The sequence below is a fragment of the Dama dama genome, chromosome 15 (genome assembly GCF_033118175.1).
Source record: "Dama dama isolate Ldn47 chromosome 15, ASM3311817v1, whole genome shotgun sequence".
NCBI lineage: Eukaryota > Metazoa > Chordata > Mammalia > Artiodactyla > Cervidae > Dama > Dama dama.
This window is the reverse complement of record NC_083695.1, coordinates 52,700,224-52,726,884: the sequence shown is the minus strand read 5'-3', so window position 1 is coordinate 52,726,884 and position 26,661 is coordinate 52,700,224. Positions and strand designations below refer to the sequence as shown.

General features: G+C 34.4%; 1 protein-coding gene and 1 non-coding gene across 2 annotated transcripts in view; one reads left to right on the top strand and one right to left on the bottom strand.

Moving 5' to 3' along the window:
- PCDH15 (protocadherin related 15) overlaps positions 1-26,661 on the bottom strand; it is a 920,738-nt gene that overhangs the window by 50,766 nt on the left and 843,311 nt on the right. The window contains exons 28-29 of the mRNA XM_061162074.1: positions 12,446-12,661; positions 960-1,048 (exon numbers count right to left, since the gene is read on the bottom strand). Of these exons, the coding sequence (XP_061018057.1) occupies positions 960-1,048; positions 12,446-12,661 (305 nt within the window). The remainder of the gene's footprint in view (positions 1-959; positions 1,049-12,445; positions 12,662-26,661) is intronic.
- Positions 11,993-12,099, top strand: LOC133070834 (U6 spliceosomal RNA). The gene has a single exon (XR_009696238.1). It is a non-coding gene; the product is annotated as a U6 spliceosomal RNA (small nuclear RNA).

Sequence of the window (26,661 nt, the reverse complement as noted above, 5' to 3'; positions counted from 1 at the left end):
GCTTAAATGTTGATAATCACCTCTTTCATAGGATGTTTTATGTGACAAAAAAGGTTAAATTTTGTGAAGCACCAGGAAGTAATTTTGCAAAGCACATATGCTCTTATTATAGGAGAGTCACACATGCCTTAATCAGTGCCTATTGTATTTTATTTGACACATAGTTTGTAACAGGTTAACTGTCTATCTACAGTTTCTTCTGGCAACACAGAAGTGTAAAGATGTTTTACTTGAAGAGGCAAATTAACAGTAATTGACATCTGTCAAGTTGAATTCAATAGAAGACAAGGAATAACTAATAATTATCACTATAAAATTATTAAATGATGCAGGCTAGGTTAGCATAGTTAAGGGTGAAATAGTAAAGACATGTTAATAATTCTTGATAATATTTAGAATATTAGGAAATTGTGAATTCATAATCACAGTTTTGAGTCAACATATTCAGCCATGTAGAGTATACACTGTTCAAAAGGCAGAGGGATATGACATGTATTTTAGAATCAAGATATGAAAGAATTAACATTCTTGAAAAATTATCGAAGAATAAGCTTTAGCCACTTAGACACATCACTCAGAGAAATAGCATTTCTTGGACTAGCTGGATTGCTGAGATAATGAGCTTTTTGAAGACTCTGGGACCACAAAATCAAGATATATCCTCAAATAGTTATGCTTATTTCTTATGTGCAGTATTTTGAGTTTATGTTGACCCATCAATCAAAGCTTTCTGAATAAAATCTCACATCTAATTTTCATTCTTATTTGAAGAATCTTAGAATCATCATAAACTTCAAATGAAGCTACCTATTTCAATAAGAGTGACCTAAATTTAATTTTAAGAAGGTATTTTTTAAAATGTGTGTTTAGTCTGAACATTGTAATGATCAAAATGACCTAATTCAATAAAAAACTATAGCCATATGAAAATAAATATGTAAGTAAAGCAAAACCCTTACTCTGTAAGGTCTTCTATCTTTTTTTCCACTAGCGTAGGGGGCACATTAGAAACAATGACTTGCATATCCAGCTGATTGACCACGGAGACCTGAAAGACAAAACCAGAATTCATTTGACTTTTACTCATTAACATTTCTATAATCAAACATTAACATTTTTCTTTTCTACTATGCAAAGACATAGTGGTTTCCAATTTAAGCATCAATGGTATTTCTAACTACATAATCTCTGTTATATGTGTCGGAAAAGGTTGGGAATGACAGAATAGTTGCTTACTTAGATGTTATAGAAGCCTAAGTGACTTCGACTACCGTTGGTTCTACATTTGCTTTCTTGACTTTTACAAAAGCATAAAACAAATGTGGTTTTGTACATTTTTTTTAAAAACTGGCTTACTTAAGAACACTCAGGAAAATGGAAAACCAAGCTTTCAGATTTTATAAATCCTAAGAGATCCTTTATTCATTGTCATTAAGAATCTGGGACATGGATAGTTAGAATAATTCATTCCATGAGATCACCAAATACAGAATCATGTCTGCATTAGCCAACTTTGTGCAGATAAAGAGATATACACATACAAACTCGGGCTTCCCTGGTGGATCACTGGTAAAGGGTACGCCTACCAATGCAGGAGACACAGATCTGATCTCTGGGTCTTAAAGACCCCCTGGAGGAGGAAATGGCAACCCACTCTAGTATTCTTGTCTGGAAAATCCCACAGACAGAGAAGCCTGGTGGACTATAGTCTGCTAGATCACAAACAGTTGGACACGACTTAGTGACTAAAATGATGACAATACATAAAAACTACAGAGGGGGCTGAAATAAGCTAATCTAACACTGTTTATGAATCCATTCTTTCATGTAATATTTAGAGTTCCTTCTCTGTTCTTATTTAGAAAAATGGAAGAAAAATAATAGCATTTATTTTCTGCTTACAATACATGTTTTACTGTGTTGCTCAAAAGTACAGAAATTAATGGGCTTCCCAGGTAAAGAACTCGCCTGCCAGCACAGGAGACTGAAGAGACTTGGGTTCATTCCCTGGATCAGGAAGATCCCCCGAAGGAGGGCATGGCAACTCACTCTAGTATTCTTGCCAGGAGAATTTCATGGACAGAGGAGCCCAGTGGGCTACAGTCCATAGGGTTGCAAAGAGTTGGACAGAACTGAAAGTACTTAACATACACATACACACAGGAATTGACACTGATTTAATTCTATAAATCATTGTATCAGGTAGTTACAGTATCATTCCAATTTTTAAATATGAAAAAAATTTAAATATTCAATTTTAAAATATGTCTCTAATAGAACAAAGAGACATTCATATCTTGGTCCCAATTAAACACAGGTTCCAGAACATGTAATCTTTTATTACCCAGACATTCAAAAAATATACTGTCCTGCATGTATATTATACACAAGTGTTGTTGTTCAGTCACCCAGTTGTGTTTGACTCTTTGTGACCCCATGGACTGCAGCATGCCAGGCCTACCTGTCCCTCACCATCTCCCTGAGTTTGCCCAAGTTCATGTTCATTGCATTGGTGATGCTGTTCAGCCATCTCATCCTCTGATGCCCTCTTCTCCCCTTCTGCCCTCAATCTTTCCAAGCATCAGGGTCTTCTCCAATGAGTTGTCAGTTTGCATCACATGACCAAAATACTGGAGCTTCAGCTTCAACATCAGTTCTGCCAGTGAATATTCGGGGTTGATCTCCCTTAAGACTGACTAGTTTGATCTCCTTGCTGTCCAAGGGGCTTTCAGGAGTATTCTCCAGCACCACAGTTCAAAGGCATCAATTATTTGGCATTCTGCCTTCTTTACCGTCCAACTCTCACAACCGTGCATGACCACTGGGAAGACCATAGCCTTGACTATATAAACCTTTATCAGCAGAGTAATGTTTTTGCTTTTCAACATGCTGTCTAGGTTTGTCATTGCTTTCCTGCCAAAAAGCAACTGTCTTCTGATTTCTTGCTGCAGTCACAGTCCGCTGTGATTTGGAGCCCAAGAAGAGGAAATTTGCCACTACTTCCATCTTTTCCCCTTCTATTTGCCATAAACTCCGGGAGTTGGTGATGGACAGGGAGGCCTGGTGTGCTGCTATTCATGGGGTCACAAAGAGTCCGACACAACTGAGCGACTGAACTGACTGACTGACTGACTGAATAGCAGTTTTTAATATTAAATTTTAAAATTAAAAATATGTATCTAATATTATACACAATTAAAATTGTGTAAATGCATATACACCAGGATTATTTATTTAATAGTCTGGATTAGGCATATTTAGCACTATATATCTGAATGCTATTTTGCTAGGGAATAACTTCATGTTTTGGGCTTCCCTGGTAGCTCAGTTGCAACCCACTCCAGTGTTCTTGCCTGGAGAATCTCAGGGACGGCGGAGCCTGGTGGGCTCCATCTATGGGGTTGCACAGAGTCAGACACGAGTGAAGCGACTTAGCAGCAGCAGCAGCAGATAGCTCAGTTGGTAAAGAATCCACCTTCAATGCAGGAGACTCTGTTCAATTCCTGGGTTGGGAAGATCCACTGGAGAAGGGATAGTCTACTCCAGTATTCTTGGGATTCCCTGGTGGCTCAGCTGGTAAAGAATCCACTTGCAATGAGGGAGACCTAGGTTTGATCCCGGGGTTGGGAAGATCCCCTGGAGTAGGGAAAGGCTACCCACTCCAGTGTTCTGGCCTGGAGAATTCCATAGACTATAGAGTTCATGGGGTCGCAAAGAGTCAGACACGAGACTGAGTGACTTTCACTTTCAACCTCTTGTTTACATATATTTTTTTATATAAGCTCCAAGTTCTTTGCATATAGTTGCCCATAGATGCCCTGTCAGAAGTCATAAGTTCAAACTTCTTCAGGGACCAGGCAGGTAACCTAAATGAGGAAAGCAGTCAAAAAGTATGAAATAATAGGGAGAATTGGCAGTCTCTCAAATCAGAGAGCACATGACTCCTCTGAAGAACTCAGCTATCGCTCATCTCTACTGAATATTGTGATGTGGGTAAATAGGTCCAGATCTGCTGGAGTTTTCCATCTTTCAAGGAAAGAGATAAGATGTGAAGTATTTACAACTAATTTGAAATCTTTCAAACCATAGTGTGGGCCTAATAATTCATATGTTCAGATAGACTATATTGAGCCAGGAGTCTATCTTATTACCACCTATGAGCAAGTTGCTAACACTGGCAGTTCCAACCTTGTATTTCTAACTCATTATAGGTATCTGGGATCAAACGTTTAGATTTTCCTTAAACATGTACAGGAATCTTGACTGTCCTCACACACACACACAAAATCTAAGTTCATTAGAAAAAGGATTATCACAGCTTTTTTTTGTAACTCTATTTTATCTTTTTGTATCACTCCTGAATAAAAAAATAAAAAGGACTAACATTACATATTACATATAACATTTTTTTGTTACTTGTTTTGCTTTCTGTTTTAGTTTTTAATAGTAAAAATACATGATAAAAGTCTCTAGAAAAATCTACATGAGATTTGTGATACTGTCCTTTATTCCTTCCTTCCCTCTCTTTCTTCTTTCCTTCCCTCTCTTCCTTCCTTCATTTCTTTCTCCCTTCCTTTTTTCTCTTTCAATATCGGGTGAGAGAATGTTAAGAAAAAAAAAAAAAAAATTGATCCAAAACAAACAGCCTGAAACAAATAGTAATCATGGACTCTTTTCTAAATAAGAGCAGATTTTTCAGCTTCTTTTGGAGTTTGATGGAACCATATGATGAAGTTCTGATCAATGGAAGTCAGTGTAAAAGAAGAAATAAATACTCTCTAATCTATCCCATGTGTTAACCTTCCCTTTCTTTGGCAGTATCTGTTTGAATAAAGAAGCCATAGAGCAGGACACAGGTACATGATGGAAGGGAACTGAGCCACCGAATCTCAATTTGCAAAAACTGTCAAGAACATCACCCGACCATATATGCTCACATTGTTGTGTCCTGCAAAAACAGACCTTGTTAGTTTAAACCACTGAAATTTTGGAGTTTTCTGTTACACAGTCAGCCTATCAAAACAAACCCCCAAGGATTAATTACACATGGCTAAGAGATTTCCACTAATTGTAGATCAATGAAACACTAGAATGTTAGTTTTATTTGGTATGGGGTAAAGGTAAAACTTCCCTTTGTATAAATAAGTTCTGAGTTTTGAAGTTTGTTTTACAAGTAAAACAAATGCAGTCAATTCATGTGCTGGGGACTCTATTTAGAAACAATATTTGGCCTTGAAGTTATAAGTAACTCTATCATTTAGTTTAAAAGACTGTCAGTACTTTCTCTTTATTCAGAAGGATAAATTACTTCAAAGAGAATTTTTAATTTGTTAAACAAACCAAATTAAGATTTAAAGTCCTCTGGAATATGTACATATTGATTTTTTGAAAATGATTTTGAAAATGATGATTTTGTACACTTAAAATAAAAAAGTAATGCATTTTTAATTCTGATAAAATAAAAAGTCAGACTGCATTTAACTCTAGAAGTAACTATCTCAGACTTACCTACAAACAGGTTTAAAATTTAAAATCTCCGTGAAGTATTGACATATACATATTATTTATGTAGAACATATATACTTTGTGCATATGAAGATGACAAGCTATTATAGTTTAAATTTTGATCTTCCAAAAATTTCCATCTCCCTGAATCATTGGTATCTTCTATCATCTATAGCAAAGATATTTATGTTTAAGATTCTTAGATTTTATTTATATTACTTTTTCAGTAGAGCCTTTATGCAAATATTTTTACAAATGCACTTCAGTTTATTATAGTAAATTTTTTAAAATTCTCCTTTAAAATTGCTTCATTTAATTATTTATGCCTTAATTACTAACAAAACTTTTTTCTTAACATTTTTTTTTTTATTATTTTTGGGATTGATTTTTGTAATGGATTAAAATTACTAGGTACAATGAAAAGAAAAAAGGAAAAAAATTAATATTTGTGCAACATATAATTCCAAAAACAGAGATTCTAAACCTTTTAAATTATTTCTCATGAACCTCTTATAAATCATTTTTTCTCTATTCACTTCTTAAATAATTTAGAAAGTACAGTCCAATATAAACATAACGTGAGACAAAAAAAAAAAAAAAAAAAAGCCAGATATGTAATTTTCAATTTTCTGGTAATCATAATAGAAAGAGAAAAAAATAATGAATTTAATTCATCAATACATTTAGCCTAATATAATCAATATATTATCATTCCAATATGTAATCAGTCTAGAAAAAGTGAAAATGTTAGTGGGTCATTCCTGACCAACTCTTGTGACCCTGTGGACAGAGGAACTGTCCATGGAATTCTGGATTTGGTCATGGAATACTGGATTTGGTTGCCATTCCCTTTTCCATGTGATCTTTCTGACTCAGGGATCAAACCCATGTCTCCTGCATGGCAGGTAGATTCTTTACCGTCTGAGCCACCAGGAGGCTAAAAAACTTATTAAGGAGAATTTTTACATGATTGTCATACTAAGTCTTTGAAATCCAGTGTGTATTTTACACAGTATGTCTAAATGCAACCTAACCACATTTCAAATGCTCAGAAGACACATAGAGCAAAGAGTTAACACAATGGACAGCAAAATTCTAGAGGTTCACACAGTTTCTTGCTTGGTCTGGTCACTGTTTCTTCCTAACTGGTATCTGGTGCAATCTCACTTTTCTTGAAAAAGAAGAGGTATCTTAAGTACTTTTTTTTTTTTTTTTTTTTGCTTTCAAATGATTGTGTATATTGTCTGCAAACTCAAGTAAAACTCAAGTGGTAGTTTCTTCAAGTTTAGTTTCAATGTAAAATCTAAAATCATGCTCAGTTACACTAAAATAACTTTATTTGTCTTGCACTTTGAATGGACTTTTGCCTATGAATTTTTTAAAACATCTTGCATTGGTCATTTGGAAAATATTGGTTCACTGAATATTGCCGGTTTTTCAAATATTGACACATTACATTACACAATACCAAGAAACAAATCACATTCTTTAATATGACCACTGATCTCATCAGAAAAATTTCTCAGCAATGGCAAGCTGTCAAACTCACAGTGGTGAAAACATGCTTCCCAATATACTAATTTGTACTTGAAGGCTTGAATGTCATCGTTAACAACAAATACTGTCAGTTGTTTTCCTTGAATAGACAGTCTTACCTCATTCATTTTTGTGTAAATGCCCATCAAAAATTCAAGTCTGAATAACCATATTTTATCTCTAAGTTATTTTTTTTCAAATAAAAAGCTATTCCTTGAAAAAAAGCAGATAATTCAACTTGCATAGAGCTTTTCTCTGAGACAGCCATGAAACTTTCATACACATCAGAAGTGCTTTATACCTAATTCTTATTTTATTACAGAAAATATTGGAAAAAGTTTTTAGTCAAGACATTTGTTAAAAGTAACAAGTTTTACCCCCTAAATAAGGGCATTCTTAGTTGAAACTGGCTTTTTTTTTTTTTTCCTGTTTATGTATGGCTATGAAGGATACAGTGGGAGCAGCAGGGCAAATGCAATGTGGTAAAAACGCAAATCTGTCCTAGTATCTTTATGAAAGGAGCTTTGATCTCATGGGACCTAAAATGATTTGTGGGACCCTCATGTTTTCATGGTGGAGAAGCAAATGGCAACCCACTCCAGTATCCTTGCCTGGAGAATCCCACGGACAGAGGAGCCTGGCAGACTACAGTCGATAGGGCCGCGAAGAGTCAGACATGACTGAAGTGACTTAGCATGCATACAGGTTTTCATAGACCACACTGTGAGAACTGCTAGCTTACACTGCAGGAGACGAGCCATTCATTCACTGAACACATAAGAATTTAGTACTCAACCTATGACAGGAATTATTCTAGGTGCTTGGGATACATTAGGGATTAAATTAAATAAATTTCTTAAAATGTCCTTATAGAGCTTTTCTGAGGAAAAAGCATGAATATGATAAGCCTATTATAAAAAGAAAAAAGAAAGCAACAATGAAGTAAACAGTGATGCAGGATGTTGCAGTATTAACTAGGAGGATGAGCCTATGCTTCATTGTGAGATACATTGTTACAAATATTTAGAAGAGATAAGGGAGCTAGTCCTGAACAATGTGAGGAAAGAACATGGTAGGTAGTGAAAGTGAAAGTTGCTCAGTTGTGTCTGACTCTTTGCGACCCCATGGACTAGACAGTCCATAGAGTTCTCTAGATCAGAATACTGGAGTTGGTAGCCTTTTCCTTCTCCAGGGGATCTTCCCAACCCAGGGATCAAACCCAGGTCTTCCGCATTGCAGTGGATTCTTTACCAGCTGAGCCACAAGGGAAGCCCATTGTAAAATTCTCTAAATTGAGAGCATTTTTGACTATTGGAGGAATAGCAAACTGGCCAATATTATTAGGTTTGAAGGAGTTACAGGGAGAAGAGTAGAAAATGGATCATTGGAGGTCAGATTACCAAGGGCCTCGTAGTCTTCTATAACCCAAGAATTTATCTGAAAGAATCAGGCTAATATTAGAAAGTTCTGAGCAGATAGATAACAGGACCTGAGTTCCATTTTAAGATATCACTTTACTTGCTATATTAAAGCCAGACTTTAGCAGGGCAAAAAAGAGCATATGAGCAAGTTAGTGAGTTTGTGCAACGATGCAAGTGAGTCATGATGCTTGATCAACCAAACTGTAACAGTAAAATATTGAAAAATATGAAGATAGCACACATATGAAGTATATGTATGTTATAGAGTATATATACATATACACAACAATATTTACTCAGGAATTAAATGTGTGGTTAAGTAGAGAAAGGAATTAAGAGACTAAGGAAAATTCGTGGACAGAGGAGCCTGCTGGGATCCAGGTCTGTGGGGTCACAAAGAGTTGGACATGACCAAGCACATTCTCACACACACACACACACACACACACACAAGGAATTCAAAATTCATTTGGTCATCAAGCAAAAATTGTGAAGACCATAGGTGGAAGAGATGTGATGAGGAAGAGGAGATTAGTTTAGCAAACATCAGATAGATCTTTAGTAGACATTCAAGTATAATTCTGCATGTACATTTTGATACATGAATTTGCAATTCAAGAATGAGCTTCAGGGTGAAAATATAAATTAAAAAAAATTTTTTTTAATGTTTTAATATATATAGATGATCCTTTGATGTTGTGGGACTGAATGAGTTTATTGAGTCATAGAATGAAGATGGAAACTAAAATTAATGTCTGAGTCCTAAAAAACATTGACTCAAAGGTCAGGAGAAGAAAATGACAGCAAAATAGACTGAGAAGAACTGAACAGTGAGGGTAGAGATAAAGAAGAGAGAACGGTGGCCTGGAATCCTAGTAAAGATAATGATCAACCAAAGGAAGTTAATGGTTCAAATAAGACGAAGATTCAGATTACCAGTGCTTTTAATAAGTGAAAGTCATTGATGATGTTGGCATAAGCAGTTTTGGATGAGAATTGGGAGAGAAATTTTGATTTAAAAGGTGTTTAAGAGAGGGCTTCCCTGATGGCTCAGCAGTAAAGAATCTGCCTACAATGCATTACAGATTTGATCTCTGAGTTGGGAAGATTCCCTGGAGAAGGAAATGATGGTCAAAGAGTGGGTGGTTTGAAATACAGGCTATAGAAGGAGTGTCATAAGTGGCAATGGCAAAAAATAACTCAGGTTTTAAGTGGTTGCAATAGGATGAAAAGTAAAGCCACTGGAGGAAGGGCATTCAAGGAATTGTGAGTTCAGGATATTGGAAGAATCCTCTCTGTGTATAATGAAATTGTCAAAATGTAGGAGGATTGTTGGAGAAAGTAACTTGGGAGTAATAGTAACTTGGGAGCCAAACTCATTGAGATATATTGGGGATTGACTAAAGCTTGGGAGTCCCAGCAATGAAGTGAGGCAGTTAGTGACCATCAGATGATGAAAATCAAGGCTGATTCTTAGCAAGGAAGGGAGGGCCTAGAAGCAGTGATGTTGCACACTGAGGATCCTACTCTGCAGGCAGGTAGTATGAAGACTGACAAAAACAGAAAAAAATACAAACAAAAGCTTCTGCTTGAGGAGGCAGCAGCAGAAGTAGTGTCCTCAGGGGAGAATCAGATTTTCACTAAGCAAGAAAGTTTTATCAAAGTTAAAAACTGTGTCTCATTCACTCCTACTAAATTTTTATCAGTGTTTTCCCATTAATTTTAGGGGAAAAGTTCCAATATTTTCAATATGGTCTACACCTTATACACTTCCATCTCCAGTCCTATCTCATTCACTTTCCCTCCCTCACTCTGCCAAGCTGAGTAAATATCTGCCAGTTGTTGAGAACTGTCACGATTTCCCTTCCTTCTTGGTTCTGGCACTTGTTTTCTTTGCATAAGTCATTTCTCTCCATGTCTTCCTTCTCTTTTCTGAAAGGATTTCAGATTTTATCATAAATGCATTATGACCTGATGTGAAGAGCCGACTCATTGGAAAAGACTCTGATGCTGGGAAAGACTAAGGGTAGGAGGAGAGGGGAGAGACAGAGGATCAGAGAGTTAGATGGCATCACTCACTCAATGGGCATGAATTTGAGCAAACTCTGGGAGATGGTGAAGGACAGGGAAGACTGGTGTGCTGCAGTCCATGTGGTCGTAAAGAGTCAGACATGACTTAGCGACTGACGAGAAACATATTTGGCTAGGATGATTTCCTTGTATAAATATTGTGATTTACAAATATATTACATTATGATTATTTTGAATTGAATCTTTCTAAATACATTTTGGATAATTTTAGAGGTATATCTTAAATTTACACACTATAGGTTATAGAGTCCAAATAAGAAACCCGCAAACTTAACATTGCTTATGTACATATTATATAGATACCTATATAGTTATATTCTATTTATGTTCTTAAAATATTTTAATTATACTTAGTGTAGTAGCCTTATTATTCAGCCTTAACAGGAAGAGAAATGGCAATATGACATTATATAAAGCTTACAGATCTTATTTTGATTTAAAAAAATCTATGCCAACCTTAAAATTTTGTATATCAAAAGCTTTTTTGCTTACATTGGCCTTTGTTATAAATGAGAATGTTCTGGCCTTCATATCCATCATAATCATGGTGATTGGTCTTCACCATTATCTAAGAAGAAAAATATTTATGTTGCATCTGAATGAGTGAAAGTCACTCAGTTGTGTCTAACTCTTGGTGATCCCATGGACGGTAGTCTATGGAATTCACCAGACCAGAATACTGCAGTGGATAGCCTTTCCCTTCTCCAGGGGATCTTCCCAACCTAGGTCTCCCACATTGCAGGTGGATTCTTTACCAGCTGAGCCACAAGGGAAGCTCAAGAATACTGGAGTGGGTAGGCTTTCCCTTCTCCAGTGGTTCTTCCCAACCCAGGAGTAGAACCAGGGTCTCCTGCATTGCAAGTGGATTCTTTACCAACTGAGCTATTGCATCTATTTGATGTTTAATCTTGTCCTGATAACTAAATGAGGACAGTGAAAATTGAAGATTTAATAAAGTATAAACAGCAAAAGAAAAATTATATTGGATTCAGTCTTTAAGTGAAAAATATTTCCAGTAACAATGATATTTATAACTTTTATTAGTTTTATCAGAAAAAAAAAGTCTAAATAATCTATACTTCTAAAGCAGCAATTTCATAGGATAGATGCTTTGGTGTTGACTATTTTGAATAAATGTCAATATCAGACTGTCCTTAGTAATAACCTACCACTGAGCTTGTGTACAGCCTAAGAAACAGAATAGAAAAGTGATTGTTGACTGAAGCCAAATATATTGATAGCTTAGTCAAGGGTCGCCAATGTCATCAATGAGGAGTTTGGTAAAAGAAAATCACTTCTGCTGGAACATAAATTTGCTCTAATACATTTTTTGTTTCCCTAATTACAAAAGGCCTAAAAGTAATTTAAATAGTAATGAAAGTTTCATACATTTTCATTTCTACAGCACAACTCTGTGAAGCATTTAAAAATTGTAGGCAGTGCTCACTTCGGCAGCACATATACTAAAATTGGAACGATACAGAGACGATTAGCATGGCCCCTGTGCAAGGATGACACGCAAATTCGTGAAGCGTTCCATATTTTTAAAAGAAAAAAAAGAAAAAAAGAAAAAAAAATTGTAGGCAGCTCCAGCAAAATTTTTATTAAAAAATGAGATCTGCAGACCAAACAGAAAACCAGTGCTTAAGACAATGCTGTCAGAGTCATACTCAAAAACAATATGATTAATTTCTGAAATGTCAAAAAATAAACCACCACAAAGCTCTAATTTTTTAATATTCTAAACTATATGTAGTAACAACCTAGATGAAAGTTAATCACATGGATGTTTTAAAAACCTACTTCCAATATTTAAAAGTTCTAGGTGTTAAAACATTAACCCCTGGCTAGTACTGCACATACCCCTTTTATCTGAAGTTTTATCTACTCACCAGAACATCTGCTTTGCCACTTAGTCCCTTCCCATAGTCGTCAGTTGCGATGACTTGAAACTTAAAGTAAGACCGCCTCATGTTATGGAAGAGCATAGCTGTTTTGATAAGCCCTGTGTATGTCTCCACCACAAATCCTTCCTTTCCTTCTTTAATTGGTGGTATTATGAGTCTGTATGCCATGGCACTATAATTACCAGTATCTTTATCAGTCGCCTAGGAGGGAAAAAGTACAGGTTATAAATAAACTGGAAAGAAATAACCTTTATGAAAGAGCTTATTTCTGGTTGCAAGACAGCTGTTTCTTGGGTAACAATACCACAATAAAGTCCTCCTAAAGTTATATTTTTCTAGGTACCATTATATAGATGTATAGACTTTGTATACACAGGGTTGAACAACTGTTATGAGAAGGATAATGACTACTGAACTGTGAATACAAGGGACAGAGACACTAATTCTGTCCCACTGATGAACCGAGTGTTTTGATTGGCATGTTTAATGGGGTCAGCACTGGGCTGAGATCCAAATTGATTTAAGGATGGGACTGTTTACTTAACCATTGTCTTGTGTAGTAGGCATAGCATGTAATTGTGTTTTTGATCTATTTCCTAAAAGGAAAAAAAATAAATTAAAGTAATGCTCTAAAGTATTTCAGATGACACCAGGACAGTATTTAGAGCTTTTATAAGTTTAGAGTTATATAAAGAGATCCTGATTAGTAAATGCCATATCATAAGAGAGTGTTAGAATACTAATGCAGCTTCTTTTCTCATCAGCTTGTGTCTTGATTAACCAGATTTGTCCCTGGTTGTAGGTACTTATGATCTACATGTGAAGGTTTCTTCACACTTAGAAATTAAAAAGAAATAGTTGTTTAGAATATTTTTTTTTGAAAAATAAAGCTGGGAGTATAGAAATATTAGCCTGGCTCTTTTGTTTCTACTTCAGGGAAAGTTTTCAGACTGCCAATTTGTCACAGTGAAACATCTGATAGACGAATGGTGGATATGATAGTTTTAGTGAATTTATACAAGGCTATATAACTTTATTTGTGATACTAGATATGTAACATTTAGATTTTAATTATAATTACTACTATCTGATTATTCTTATTTTAAAATATTATTATTAAATATCAGATATCAAGCATTTATGATTCATCATTACAATGCTAAGAATTCTATAAAAATATTTTTAACAAAAATAAAACTCTCCAAAGAATACATTATTCTAGTACTTATATTAGTGTTGTCCAACAGAACTTTTGGCAATGATGGAAGTGCTCTAAATGTCCTCTGTCCAATGCAGTAGTCACAAGCCACTGAACACTTGAAATGAGGCTAATGTGACTAAGGAAGTGAAATGTGAATTTTGTATTAAATTTGAAAAGCCAAAGGCTACAAAGTAAGTGGCAAAGTTTGGCTACAAATAATTACAATAATAGTAAACAATAGAAAATGCATGTTGAGATTCAGCACAAAACTCAAAAATTTGAATCTCTAACTTTAAATTCTATATATGTGCTTAACTATTTAAAACATTTCAGGATAACTCTGCTAGACAAGGTAACCTGAAGTAAAAAAAATCCAGATATTTTCCTTCGGGATAAAATATTTCTCAAAATTCAAAAGTTAAAATTTTCAGTTTTAGAATACGACAAGCTCGAACTACCAGTTCATCTTTTTAAATGTCCTGTATGTTTTACATAATGGCAGGGCTTCATTTCTGTATTAGAGGAATAGGAATTAGATTCCAACATAGGTCACATTATCACTATACAAAGAAAAGAAAAGAAAGAAAAAATAGTTATCAAAGTGTTTATAATAGTTATCAAAGTGTAATAGTTATCAAAGGGTTTGAGCTTTAAACCCAAGTTTTTATTCATTTAACAAAGTATAGGGTAAGAAATAAAAAGCACATTCCCAATTGAAATTAAAATAAGTTTAGATTAAGTAATTAAACGTATTTCTTTCATATACTAGGAGCAAATTTAAGATGTACTGAATCATTCAAAAATATGGCTGAATATTATTCTATCACTTATGATTAACATGAGTATTTTCTTTGAAATAAACTTTTTATCATTAATGAAACTTTACTGAGGTATAAGAAACTGGCACAGAACAGGTACAAATCATAATTATGCAGTTCAATAAAAAATTGCAGAATATACACATCCAATGAGCCAGCACCTACATAAAAAAATAAAACTTACCAGCATCCCAGAATGTTCATCATATCCTTCCAGTCATACTTTGTTCCCCAGAGAAACCACTAATCTGATTATCAACACTATTCATCAGTTATGCTTATTTTTAAATGTTATATTAATAGGATCATAATTTACGGTCTATTTTTTGTCTAACTTCTATTAAGGTTTTTATTGTAAGATTCCAAACCTTAATATTTTAAAACAAACTCGGTAACACAGTAGAAAAGAAAAGGCAGTTACAGCAAAATCATTTTCATTGTTTTGATTGTTTTGTATATTAAGCTTCTTTGCACTGTTCTTACTGATTACTTCCAATTTCAATAAACATGTAATTTTGGTTTGCTGTATTCCTAATTTACTAAATTATTATAGTGGCATATTTTACCTTAACAGATTAAGGTGTTTCTAAACATAACTTTCCTGAAACAAATAATCACTTAATGCAAAAGTTTGGGTAACTCAGAAGTATCTTTTAAGCATAACTTTCCCTCATACATTAGGAGCAAATTACCGAAAGTGAGATACAGAATTAAAAAAAAAAAAATCATGTTTACTGGACTATTTTTTTAATTGAATGAAAGATTTCTTAAATTCTAAAAAAGTTTCACACAGATTATTTTCTATAATCCCATCAGTTCAGTTCATTTCAGTTCAGCTCAGTCATGTCTCTTTGTGACCCCATGGACTGCAACACACCAGGCTTCCCTGTCCGTCAACTCCTGGAGTTTGTTCAAACTCATGTCTGTTGAGTCAGTGATGCCATCCAGCCATCTCATCCTCTGTCATCCCCTTCTTCTTCTGCCTTCAACCTTCCTCAGCATCAGGGTCTTTTCCAGTGAGTCAGTTCTTCACATCAGGTGGCCAAAGTATTGGAGTTTCAGCTTCAGCATCAGTCCTTCCAATGGATATTCAGGACTGATTTCCTTTAGGGTTGACTGATTTGATCTCCTTGCAGTCCAAGGGATTCTCAAGAGTCTTCTCCAATACCACAGTTCAAAAGCATCAATTCTTCAGTGCTCAGCTTTCTTTATAGTCCAGCTCTCACATCCATACATGACTACTAGAAAAACCATAGCTCTGACTAGATGGAGTTTGTTGGCAAAGTAATGTCTCTGCTTTTTAATATGCTGTCTAATCAAACTGATCACATGGACCACAGCCTTATCTAACTCAATGAAACTATGAGCCATGCCATATAGGGTCACTCAAGATGGACAGGTCATGGTGGAGAGTTCTGACAAAACGTGGTCCACTGGAGAAGGAAATGGCAAATCACTTCAATATTTTTGCCTTGAGAACCCCATGAACAGTATGAAAAGGCCAAAAAAAAAAAAAAAAAGATATAATTCCATAATGACCCATTTTTTTCCCCTTCTACTGCTACATTGCCCTTCTTTCCTTCCCCTCTCCAGTGGTAACCACTAGATTGTTCTCTATATCTGTGAGTCTGCTTCTTTGGTGTTTTTTAGATTTTTTCAACTATATAAAACTACTGTCATATATATGCTATCTATAATGGCTCCACTTAAATTTTCTGATTCTTTTAATAGATTTGATCCTTTTTGGAATCTGAAAATGTCTCATTTCAGAATACAGTTATGAGGATAGTTGCCAGGATCATTAGCATTCTTTCAAATCTCTCCCCTCTCTCTCACATTCAGTTGAAACTAGCAAGTTAAAATATGAATGATAAAAATTCCATAGGTACTCTACTTATGACCAATTTAAATGATTTTCAAGTTTAACTTTGTCTATTTAATTTACAACAAACACATGGTTTTAGACCAAAACTTATATACAGTTGACCCTTGCACAACATGGATTTGAACTACAGAGGGCTCAGTTAAAGCCAGTGACTGAGGCTGGGTCAGACTTAGATTAGCAACCAGTAAAGTGCTCTTTAAAGCACAAGGTCTATTTACGTTACTTATATAATGTTATGTTATTGCTGCTTTGGTGAGCTAACATTTATTGACCAATTATGATTGTCCAGGGGCTGTGTAAATACTTTTCATACATAATCTTATGTCATCCTTTCTATGGAGCAAGTTTTATTGCTATTAATTTACAGGTGCAGAGATGGAGGCTCAGAGAGATCAGTGATTGACTAACGATCATAAAGATGTGTGTTAGTTGTTCAGTCGTGTCTGACTCTGTGATCCCATGGACTGTAGCCCACCAGGCTCCTTCATCTATGGGATTTTCCAGGCAAGAATACTGGAGTGAGTTGCCATTTCCTTCTCCAGGTCCTGACCCAGGGATAGAACCCAGGTATCTCATATTGCGCACAGACTCTTTACTGTCTGAGCCACCAAGAAAGCCCTCACATCATAAAGATAGTTGCTAGCAGAGTTGGGTAGATATCACGCTAAAACCTATATTATAATCACTGCATTCAATATGTCAGATTAAGTATCAGAGCTAAAATTCCAGTGAAAACAACACTGAAATCTAGATAATAGGGAAAGGAGTATGTCAAGGCTATATATTGTCACCCTGCTTATTTAACTTATATGCAGAGTACATTATGAGAAATACTGGGCTGGATGAAGCACAAGCTAGAATCAAGATTGCTGGGAGAATTATCAATAACCTCAGATATTCAGGTGATACCACACTTATGGCAGAAAGTGAAGAACTAAAGAGCCTCTTGAAAGTGAAAGAGGAGAGTGAAAAAGTTGGCTTAAAACTCAACATTCAGAAAACTAAGAGCATGGCATCTGGTCCCATCACTTCATGGGAAATAGATGGGGAAACAGTGGAAATAGTGACAGACTTTATTTCTGGGGCTCCAAAATCACTGCAGGTGGTGATTGCAGCCATGAAATTAAAAGACACTTGCTCCTTTGAAGAAAAGTTATGAACAACTTAGCAGCATATTAAAAAGCAGAGACATTACTTTGCCAACAAACTCCATCTAGTCAGAGCTATGGTTTTTCCAGTTGTCACGCATGGATGTGAGGGTTGGACTAAAAAGAAAGTTGAGCACCAAAGTATTGATGCCTTTGAACTGTGGTGTTGGAGAAGACTCTTGAGAATCCCTTGGACTGCAAGGAGATGAAACCAGACAACCCTAAAGGAAATCAGTCCTGGGTGTTCATTGGAAGGACTGATGCTGAAGCTGAAACTCCAATACTTTGGCCACCTGATGTGAAGAACTCACTCATTGGAAAAGACCCTGATGTTGTGAAAGATCGAAGGCAGGAAAAGAAAGGGACAACAGAGGATGAGATGGCTGGATGGCATCACTGACTCAATGGACATGAGTTTGCATAAACTCTGGAAGCTGGCGATGGACACGGAGGCCTGGCATGCTGCAGTCCATGGGGTTGCAAAGAGTCAGACACTACTGCATGACTGAACTGACTGACTGAACTGAAAAGATCTTAATAATTTTTCCTAAACATATCAAGGAGATAGGAAGAAAATAAGTATGAAGGTCAAAAACCAAATGAAAACAAGAATCTAGACAGTTTAGTACTGATAGTAAGTTCACTTACAGGGTTTCTGTTGATCCAAGTGAACTTAAATTTTAATTTATGAGGTCTTGAGTGTCTCAGAGAATAGGAGGCAAGATCCAAGGCCCACTCATAGATGTGAGTCTAATAAGACTCCACTCTGAAGAATGCTAAATTCTCATTTTAAAGGTGAATAAGAAATTCATCTCTCCTTTCCAGCCACCACTGCCCCTGCCACAAAATAAAACTGCCTGGTTTAAACCTTGGTGTTGAATGAAATGGATAAAAAACAGAAAGCAAAGAAGCCCAAACTTTATTGAGACTCAATCTATAACCAACACAAGCCTTCATCAGAATTTTCAGCCTTTATTCACACACAACTGATTTCCTCAACTCAGGGATAAATCATAATGTTATCAATTTGTAAATTCAGTGGTCCTGAACTCTACCTGAATAAATAGATGAGCCACAACTGATAATTTGATTTTTAATTATAACAGCCTAGCTTTCTCACAGAAGAAACCACTTTTTCAAAAAAGTTACCTACAATCTATGCTTCAAGTAATTCTAACAAATAAACTCCAAGAAAGATGAAAAGTTAGAGTCAGATAATTCTCAAAATGAACCGGAAACCAAGTATCATGAAAAGCGAGTCCAATGAGATAGAAAATCAAAGTCATACCCACAAAGGCTTTAGATATCTGAATTAGGAAAACAGTATAATGTAAATGTTCAATATGTTTCATTAATTAATAGATTTTTAAAATATAAATAAAATGAGAATAGTTGAACATAAGTAAAATGTATCTTCTAGAAGTAAAAAAAAATAACAAATAAAAAAATGATAGATGAAGTTGTTAGAAGCTTATGCATAGGGCACATGAGTGTTAGTGTACTGAATGAAGAGCAAAAATTAGGTTTCATGAATTCTAGAGAACTAAGAACCAGATTGGAAGGAAACACTTTGCCTAAGATATTGTTAGTGAGTTAAAGTATAGATAGAGTAAAATAGCCAACAGGTATGTTTTTAAATAAATAAATTATTGGGAACATAATCTGCAGTTTCCATAAAAACTGAAAAACATTAATAGAAATAGTCTATGAAAGGGAAAAAAATAAAAATTATAAATCTATTCCATCATTGTTTTAGATTGTAATAAGGGGACATCTAACAAATTTGGCTAAACTAACATTGAAAAATTAAATCTGATCTATTGTGAAAATTCTAAATGAATCAAATTTACTAAAGAATCAATGTCACTTTATTTATTCCATCAGCTCCTTTATAATAATAAAAAATTATACTGGGTTCCTAACACAGCCATTATTATCTGGAAGAGGTGACACTGGAAGATTTGGTTCACTAATTTTCGTGAGTTTCTTTTTATGAGCAAAATCAGGAAAGTTATGCCTAGAGTTGTTTTTAAAAATGAAAGTCAGAAATTAATATTATAATTATACTTGCTGTAATTATATTTTTAAATGAAGACTGGGACACAGAAAACCACTTAGGCATTTCTAAGACCTCATCTGGAAAGTTTAATGCACACAGGTGGCCAACATTAAGAGAAAATCACCAAATAATTGCTTCTATCATACAGGGGAGTAGGTGAGCACATTAATTTTCTCACAGCCTAAATAACTGTTCCCCTCTGTTGACTAAATGAATACTATGGATGCAGAAATATTAGTAGAATAATTAGTGATGTCCAGAGAACTTTGAAAGCCCATTAAAGTCCAATGATGTTAACTTTAACTTTTGCTTCTCAATTAGACCTCATTTTAACATTTAACATTGAAGGCTTACTCTCCCTGAAATTAGAGTGTAAATATTTTATATTGTTGGGGTACAAATGCTCAAATCTCACATTCCCACCAAGAATGTCAGCATGTCAAGCTGTGTTTGCAAGGGATAAAAAGAACAGAGCTTTGACTCAGACTAGTTGAACTTGGCTTTTGTATTTTTAGGAACTATAAAGAAACCTTCACTTTAAAGCCCATAAAATCTATATGCCCAACATATGCTAAATATAAACAAGGAAAATGTCAGAGAGATTGATCTATTTAGAAGGCTATTTAAGACTTCTGTAAAATCAACAGCAAAAAAGAGATAAACAATTTTTTTTAAGATTTTAAATAAGAAAGTTTAGCATTTGATTTTTTTATAAGAATGTCAAAAAAAAGGACCACAGTCTAAAAAAATAATTCTTAATTTCAATAAGGGCATTGATCCTTTAAGTATAATGTAATTCAGAGACAGTCTAATGAGTAAATCACAACTCAATGTAGAAACAACTGTCTAAATATGATTTTTTGTCATATCATGCAACACAGTATTACAGAATTTTCAGGGGTTTATTATTATTTTATTATAGCTAGAAACTGCCAAAATTTTCACCTAAGTCAAAGAGTGGTACCAAATAACTCACAATAATATCTATTTGAAAAATTAAATAAAGAAATTGAAGATTAGCAAACTATTCCTTTTATATTTTTTAAAGTTATACACTGAAACATTCTGTATTACAGGAAGCATGAGCGTACAAAATAATACTGTCTTGCATTTACATAATAATTGAAACATTTTTTTCAGTTTTAGTTCCATTCCCTTGTAAAATATTTTGGAAAATAAATATTATCTCAAAAATAATTTGTTCTTTTCCTCATCATTGCTAATATAATGTGATAATATATTCTTCAATGATGCTTTGAAATGAACTCTGAAATCATTTTTTATAACTTCTCACTCATGTGGAAAAGAAAGAAATTGCAGTCTACTCAATAGACATAGTATCAAAAGAAAATACATGCACAATTTGAGCCCTCTATTTAAGAGAGGAAACTAGCTTTAAAGTTGACTTTGGATTAAAAAAAAAAATGCTGTGGATTTTTACTGAAAACTCGCATATTAAAATTTTAAGAAATTTGTATTTTTGTAAGAATTCTATAGTTGCAAATCCTAAATCCTTCAGCACTCAAAGAAAATTTAACGACATACTCATTCCCTCAAGTTTTCTGGTTCTTTCTTAGTTCCATTACATTCAATCAATTCAAACCAAATTTAGTATCTTCTCAGCTCTCACCCTCTAGTCCTTCCTCTGGCTACCATACTTGTTCCTCCTCTGTCTTCTCTTTGCATGGTTAAGCACATTAGCTCATGTGGATTGACTGAGCTAAAAATCTCAGTAGGGTCTTCACCTGTCTTATCCCATCCCTTCCTTTTCTACTCCCAGTCCATCAGCAAGCCCAATGGGTTCTACTCTGAAATATTTCTCACTTCAGCTACTATCCATCAAGCTGACATTGCCCAATTTCAGGCTCTCCTGTTTCATTTTTAAATTCAACAATAGCTTAAAAATGAATGATGGCTCCCACCTCCTAGAAGATGAAATTTAAGACAAGTCCATGAAATATTCCCAGTCTAATCCCAGTTTAACATTCCATTTTCTTGCTCTATATTTATTCTGCTTATATTTCTCCAAAATCAACCACATTACCCACTGCTTTTTTTTTTTTTTCCTTCTGAACAATTTATGTTCTTTCATGATTCCAGTCCTTTGCACGCATAGCTTCTTATTGCTTCAAATGTCTCATGTCTGCTAGGCCATATTCACTCCTGAACTACACTATTGCACTTGTGTGTGTAGGCATGTACATACACACACATATTGAATAAATGCAAAGTTGATTACTGTACTAAAACAGCTTTTTTTGTACTAAGACTGCTTTTCTGAGGGCTATCTCCTAGGGAGTGTTGCATGTTTTCAGTAGTATATTTTATATATTTTTAATACACTTTTTACCTTGGCATATTCTAATATTTAATTATGTCTTCATTACACATAAAATTTGTTTCCATTTATATCTTTTACTCTGGGATAATGTCCAGTAAATGGTCAAATAATATTTGGCTGAAATATCAGTAGAATATCAGAGATTCGTATTTAGAAGTGATGGATATGCTTGAGTCTACCCCTTAATCACTATATGAACCTGGGCAAACAACTCTCTAGGGCTTAGTTCCTCATTATAAATGAATAAAATAGGACATGCTGAATAGGGTGGCTGTGACTATTCACTGAGGTACAAAATGCAGGGCCTGGTACGAACAATCAAGTTTAGTTATGGTTCTTCTATATTCTTACCATCTTTGCTATGAATACTCTGGAGCTTTTCAGCTTATCTCTTCTGTTTCTTATTACCTCTTGTACATTGAAAAACACATTACTTTCTATCTTTTGCACTTGGCTATATATTCATTGGGAACAGGGCCATTTTCTAATTCATCTTTGTATTTCATAATCCCCATTGGCCAATGCCACTACTTTAAAATTTTAAATTTAAAGTATATTTTTGCTCAATCCTTTTGAACATAATTATTAAAGGTGTTTTTGTCCTCATCATTAGATGACTTAACACAGTATGTCCTTCATTTGTGAATTAATTTGGACCACTTGTTCCACAAAAAGATTTGAGTATCTTTTTGTTTAAACATCATGACATTTATTTTTACAATATTAAGGCAGAATTAATGTTAAAAGTTACATAACAGCACTTTTCATTAAAGCAAAAAGGTTTAGCATATGAATAATGTATAAGAAACCTACTTGTCCTTCAATTACTAACTCTAATATAAAGTCAGGGGATAGCCAAGCATTAAAAAATTAAATCTGAATGTTTAACTCTATTCATTCTATTTGACAATGTTTTATTGCCTATCTAATAAGAAATTAACAAGCACAAACAAAAAGCTTTACTATAAGAAGAAAAACCTTAATTGTCACTTTACAGGAAAAAAAGTATATCAAGGGAAAATATAATTCTATTTATAAACCTTTTACTTTGGAAAATAAATTGAGAACTTTCAAAAACTATTGAATTTAAAGTGCTGTGATAAAACTAATGGACACCAAAAGAAAAGCTTTTTGAATTGTTCAAGTGACACTAAAGTAAAGAAGAGTGTATTTACAGATTGCAATGGTGCTATTTGCACATGGGACGGCAATAAAACCTGTCTCCTTGAATATATATGTTGAAATATTTTAACATGAAAAACACTTTCAACAAAAGAAGTTGGTCTCTGAAATGTTCTCCATTTAATGTTCTTGGTAGTGTTTTAGAACTCTTTCTCTCCACACACACCCATATATACACAGGTACATATATATGTATATTTTTCTATTTTATAAAATGATGAATTTTATGTTCATATCTCCCATATAACAAGTTTGCTAAGAAAAAAAAAAAAAAAAACAGCTGTAATGCCAAACTAAAATTCCTATAAAATAGTCTTTGTTGAATGAAATTCTGAAGTGAATTGGCCCCCCAAAAATATAAAACATAGTGGCCAACATTAAAATTTCATCTAGAGATTATACAGCAAAGGGTTAGTATTTCAAAAGCTTGTTTTTGTAACAGCTTTATTCTTTGAGAAACATGGATAGGATGGTGTAAATTTATCAACCTAATTTTGCAAAATTATTAAAGTATCTTTATTTTCACTTCTATTCTCCTTTATAAAAATTCCTAAGTCATTTCTGTCTAATTATTCTTACTCTGTGTTATTTGTAAATGTAAAAAGTAATAAATGGTTTATAATTATTTATAATGTGCCTAATATATGAAATTTTTATAACTTCTTGCTTAGTAGAGAAATACCAGAAAATGCAAATTAATAAAGGAATATTAAAACCTCTACAATGTCATCCACTTATAGTTATTATTAATATCTTTATATATGCCCTTTTGGGCTTCCCTGGTGTCTCAGAAGGTAAAGAAGCCATCTGCAATGTGGGAGACCTTGGTTCGATCCCTGAGTTGGGAAGATCCCCCTGGAGCAGGGCACGGCAACCCACTCCAGTGTTCTTGCCTGGAGAATCCCCAAGGACAGAGAAGTCTGGTGGGCTACAGTCCATGGGGTCACAAAGAGTGACATATGCCCTTTTATATTTACAATGTATATACAAAGTATATATCTATTTATACACACACATACACATATATACAGAATGTATATACAGACACATATATATACTTTCTGTAACCAAAGGCAAGCCATCTTTGTGACTTTATAACCTAGTATTCTCAGTCATTAATCAGACATTCAGAATTTTCTTTATTTCAAACAAAAGAGAGAATATCCAGATAAGCATAACATTAAGAGTAGGATAAAAGTTATGATAATCAAATAAAATTATTAACAAACAGAAAAAAAAATATATAAATTGTTTTAAAACCACCACAGAGAACATGAAGGTTAAAGTTTGAAAGACATTGAAAGTGAAAGTGTTATTCCCTCAGTCAAGTTCTACTCTTTCTGAGCCCATGGACAGTAGCCCACAAGGCTCCTCTGTTCATGGAATTCTCCAGGCAACAATACTGGAGTGCATAGCCATTCCCTTCTCCAGAGGATCTTCCCAACCCAGGAATCGAACTCAGGTCTCCTGCACTGCGGGGAGATTCTTACTGAGCCACCAACAAAAACTAGATAGCATTTATTCGTAATAAAATTGCTAGCTTTTGTTTGTGTGTTCATATGTTTGTTTTGGCCAAAAAATAGCACTAGCCTACCTGTCTTTAACCTAATTGCCTTTGTCTAGCTTGCTCTAATCTAAATAGTTCTTTAGCCAATGAAGAACTGGCACTGGCAATGATTGAAGTCATTAAATGTAGGTTGACTGTCAGCACTGAAAAAGAGTAATGAGTAGAAGATTATACTCAAGAAAGATCTAGGAAAACATGAAAAATAATCTGAAGGTTGTAACCAGTGTCCTTCTTCGGGCTAAGCACTTTATGAATAGAATATCATTTAATTTTCTTAACTCTGATAGGCAGAAAGAAATAAATTCATTCTGTAAATGGCATTCCAAACTGTAGAGAACCCGGTTATTGCTCTTTGGTCACTAAGTCCTGTTCAACTCTTTGTGATCCCATGAACTACAGCCTTCCAGGTTCCTCTGTCCATGGGATTTCCCAGGCAAGAAAAGTGGAGTGAGTTGCCATTTCCTTCTCCAAGGAATGTCCCTCACCCAAGGATTGAACCTGTGTCTCCTACATCGGCAGATGGATTCTTTACCACTCAGCCATGAGGAAAGCCAGAGGACCTGCTAAATAACCTCAACTCAAACAGTTGATGAGCAAAACCTTTCATCTTTGATTCTATGTCTCATGTAGGATTTGCCATCAGACTTGTACCTAGAGAAGTATGTGGTGAAGATTATTCCTAGCTCCTTGCTACAGAGACAGATATCCCCTGTACTAAACCAATAAATTTCATTAAAAATTGCATTTAACAGTTCTCATTTTTTCCCTTCTGTGAAGATACTACCAGGGTTCAGTAGGAATTAAATTAAGACAAGTAGCTTCATCCCCACATCTCTCTTTCAGAATAAAGCAGAACACAAACACTGGCAGGAAATGGAGTTGTTTATGCCCTTATCCTGGTCTTGCTGCTCCGTTAAATGACATGCTAAAAGAGAATTCAATATTTTAATTGCATTTGGTGTTAATCAGACCCTTATAAATGTAGGTGAGATTACACATTTTCATTGTGTCCTTTTCCTTTTCTCATTAGTTATCCCTAATTTCCATGATTATTAACATAACATTGATATGCTCAGGAGGTGCCAGAAAAGATTATGTGTCATGTTGTGATTCATTAAAGCCAGAGAAATGACTGTTTCATTTTTCAACTTTTTAACAGATAGTTCATTTTATAATATTGAAAGATAAATTTTTGCTGTTCAGACTTTTCTATTAATACTTTTTCTTTGAAAAATAGTATTTTTTGACCACATCTATCTCTAAGGGGGGAATTTAAGGGATTTCTTTAAGACTCTGAAATTGATAGTCTTTTTGAATTTGGGATTTTTTTTTTTTAAGATGACTTTAGTGCCCTCTTACAGAAAAAGACTATTTTAAAAATTTTACAGATTTCTTGATTATACTTCTATTTTTTTCTGTGAGAACTTCAAGAATCTGCCACTTCTCATACATATGTTAATTGCTGAAGATAAGCTCACCCAGTTTTGTGGTTTGCTATCATATGGTATGATAAGGACAAGAACACAAAACAAAAAATCAGTATGGCCTTTTTAAAAAAATACTCTTTTTTTAAAGAATAATCTAGAATGTATTGAAGTTACTATATTATAATAAAGTCAGATCACTCATTAATTTAAATAAAAATACATGATCCTCATCCTACAAAGAGATAATTCTAAGTCTAACTTGAAGGTGAATCTCAGCGACTAAACAGCAGTAGCAACAGCAATCAATAAGTATCTACTTGGAAGCTATGTACCTAATATCACATTATACCAAAGATAAGGTTACTGACCTCACAGAATATATGAGTCGTTAGTAATCAATCAATAGCCTAGTGATTGTCATAAAATATTGAGGAATACTGGAAAACTAACAAATTTCTATGCACATTATTTATCTTGCCCTTCTGAGAGACTTGGAGAATTAGATGAGATTAGTTGGGAAAAGGGGTCTCAGTTTGTCCAGAAAATCTTCCAAATCCAACATAGTTCTGGGCT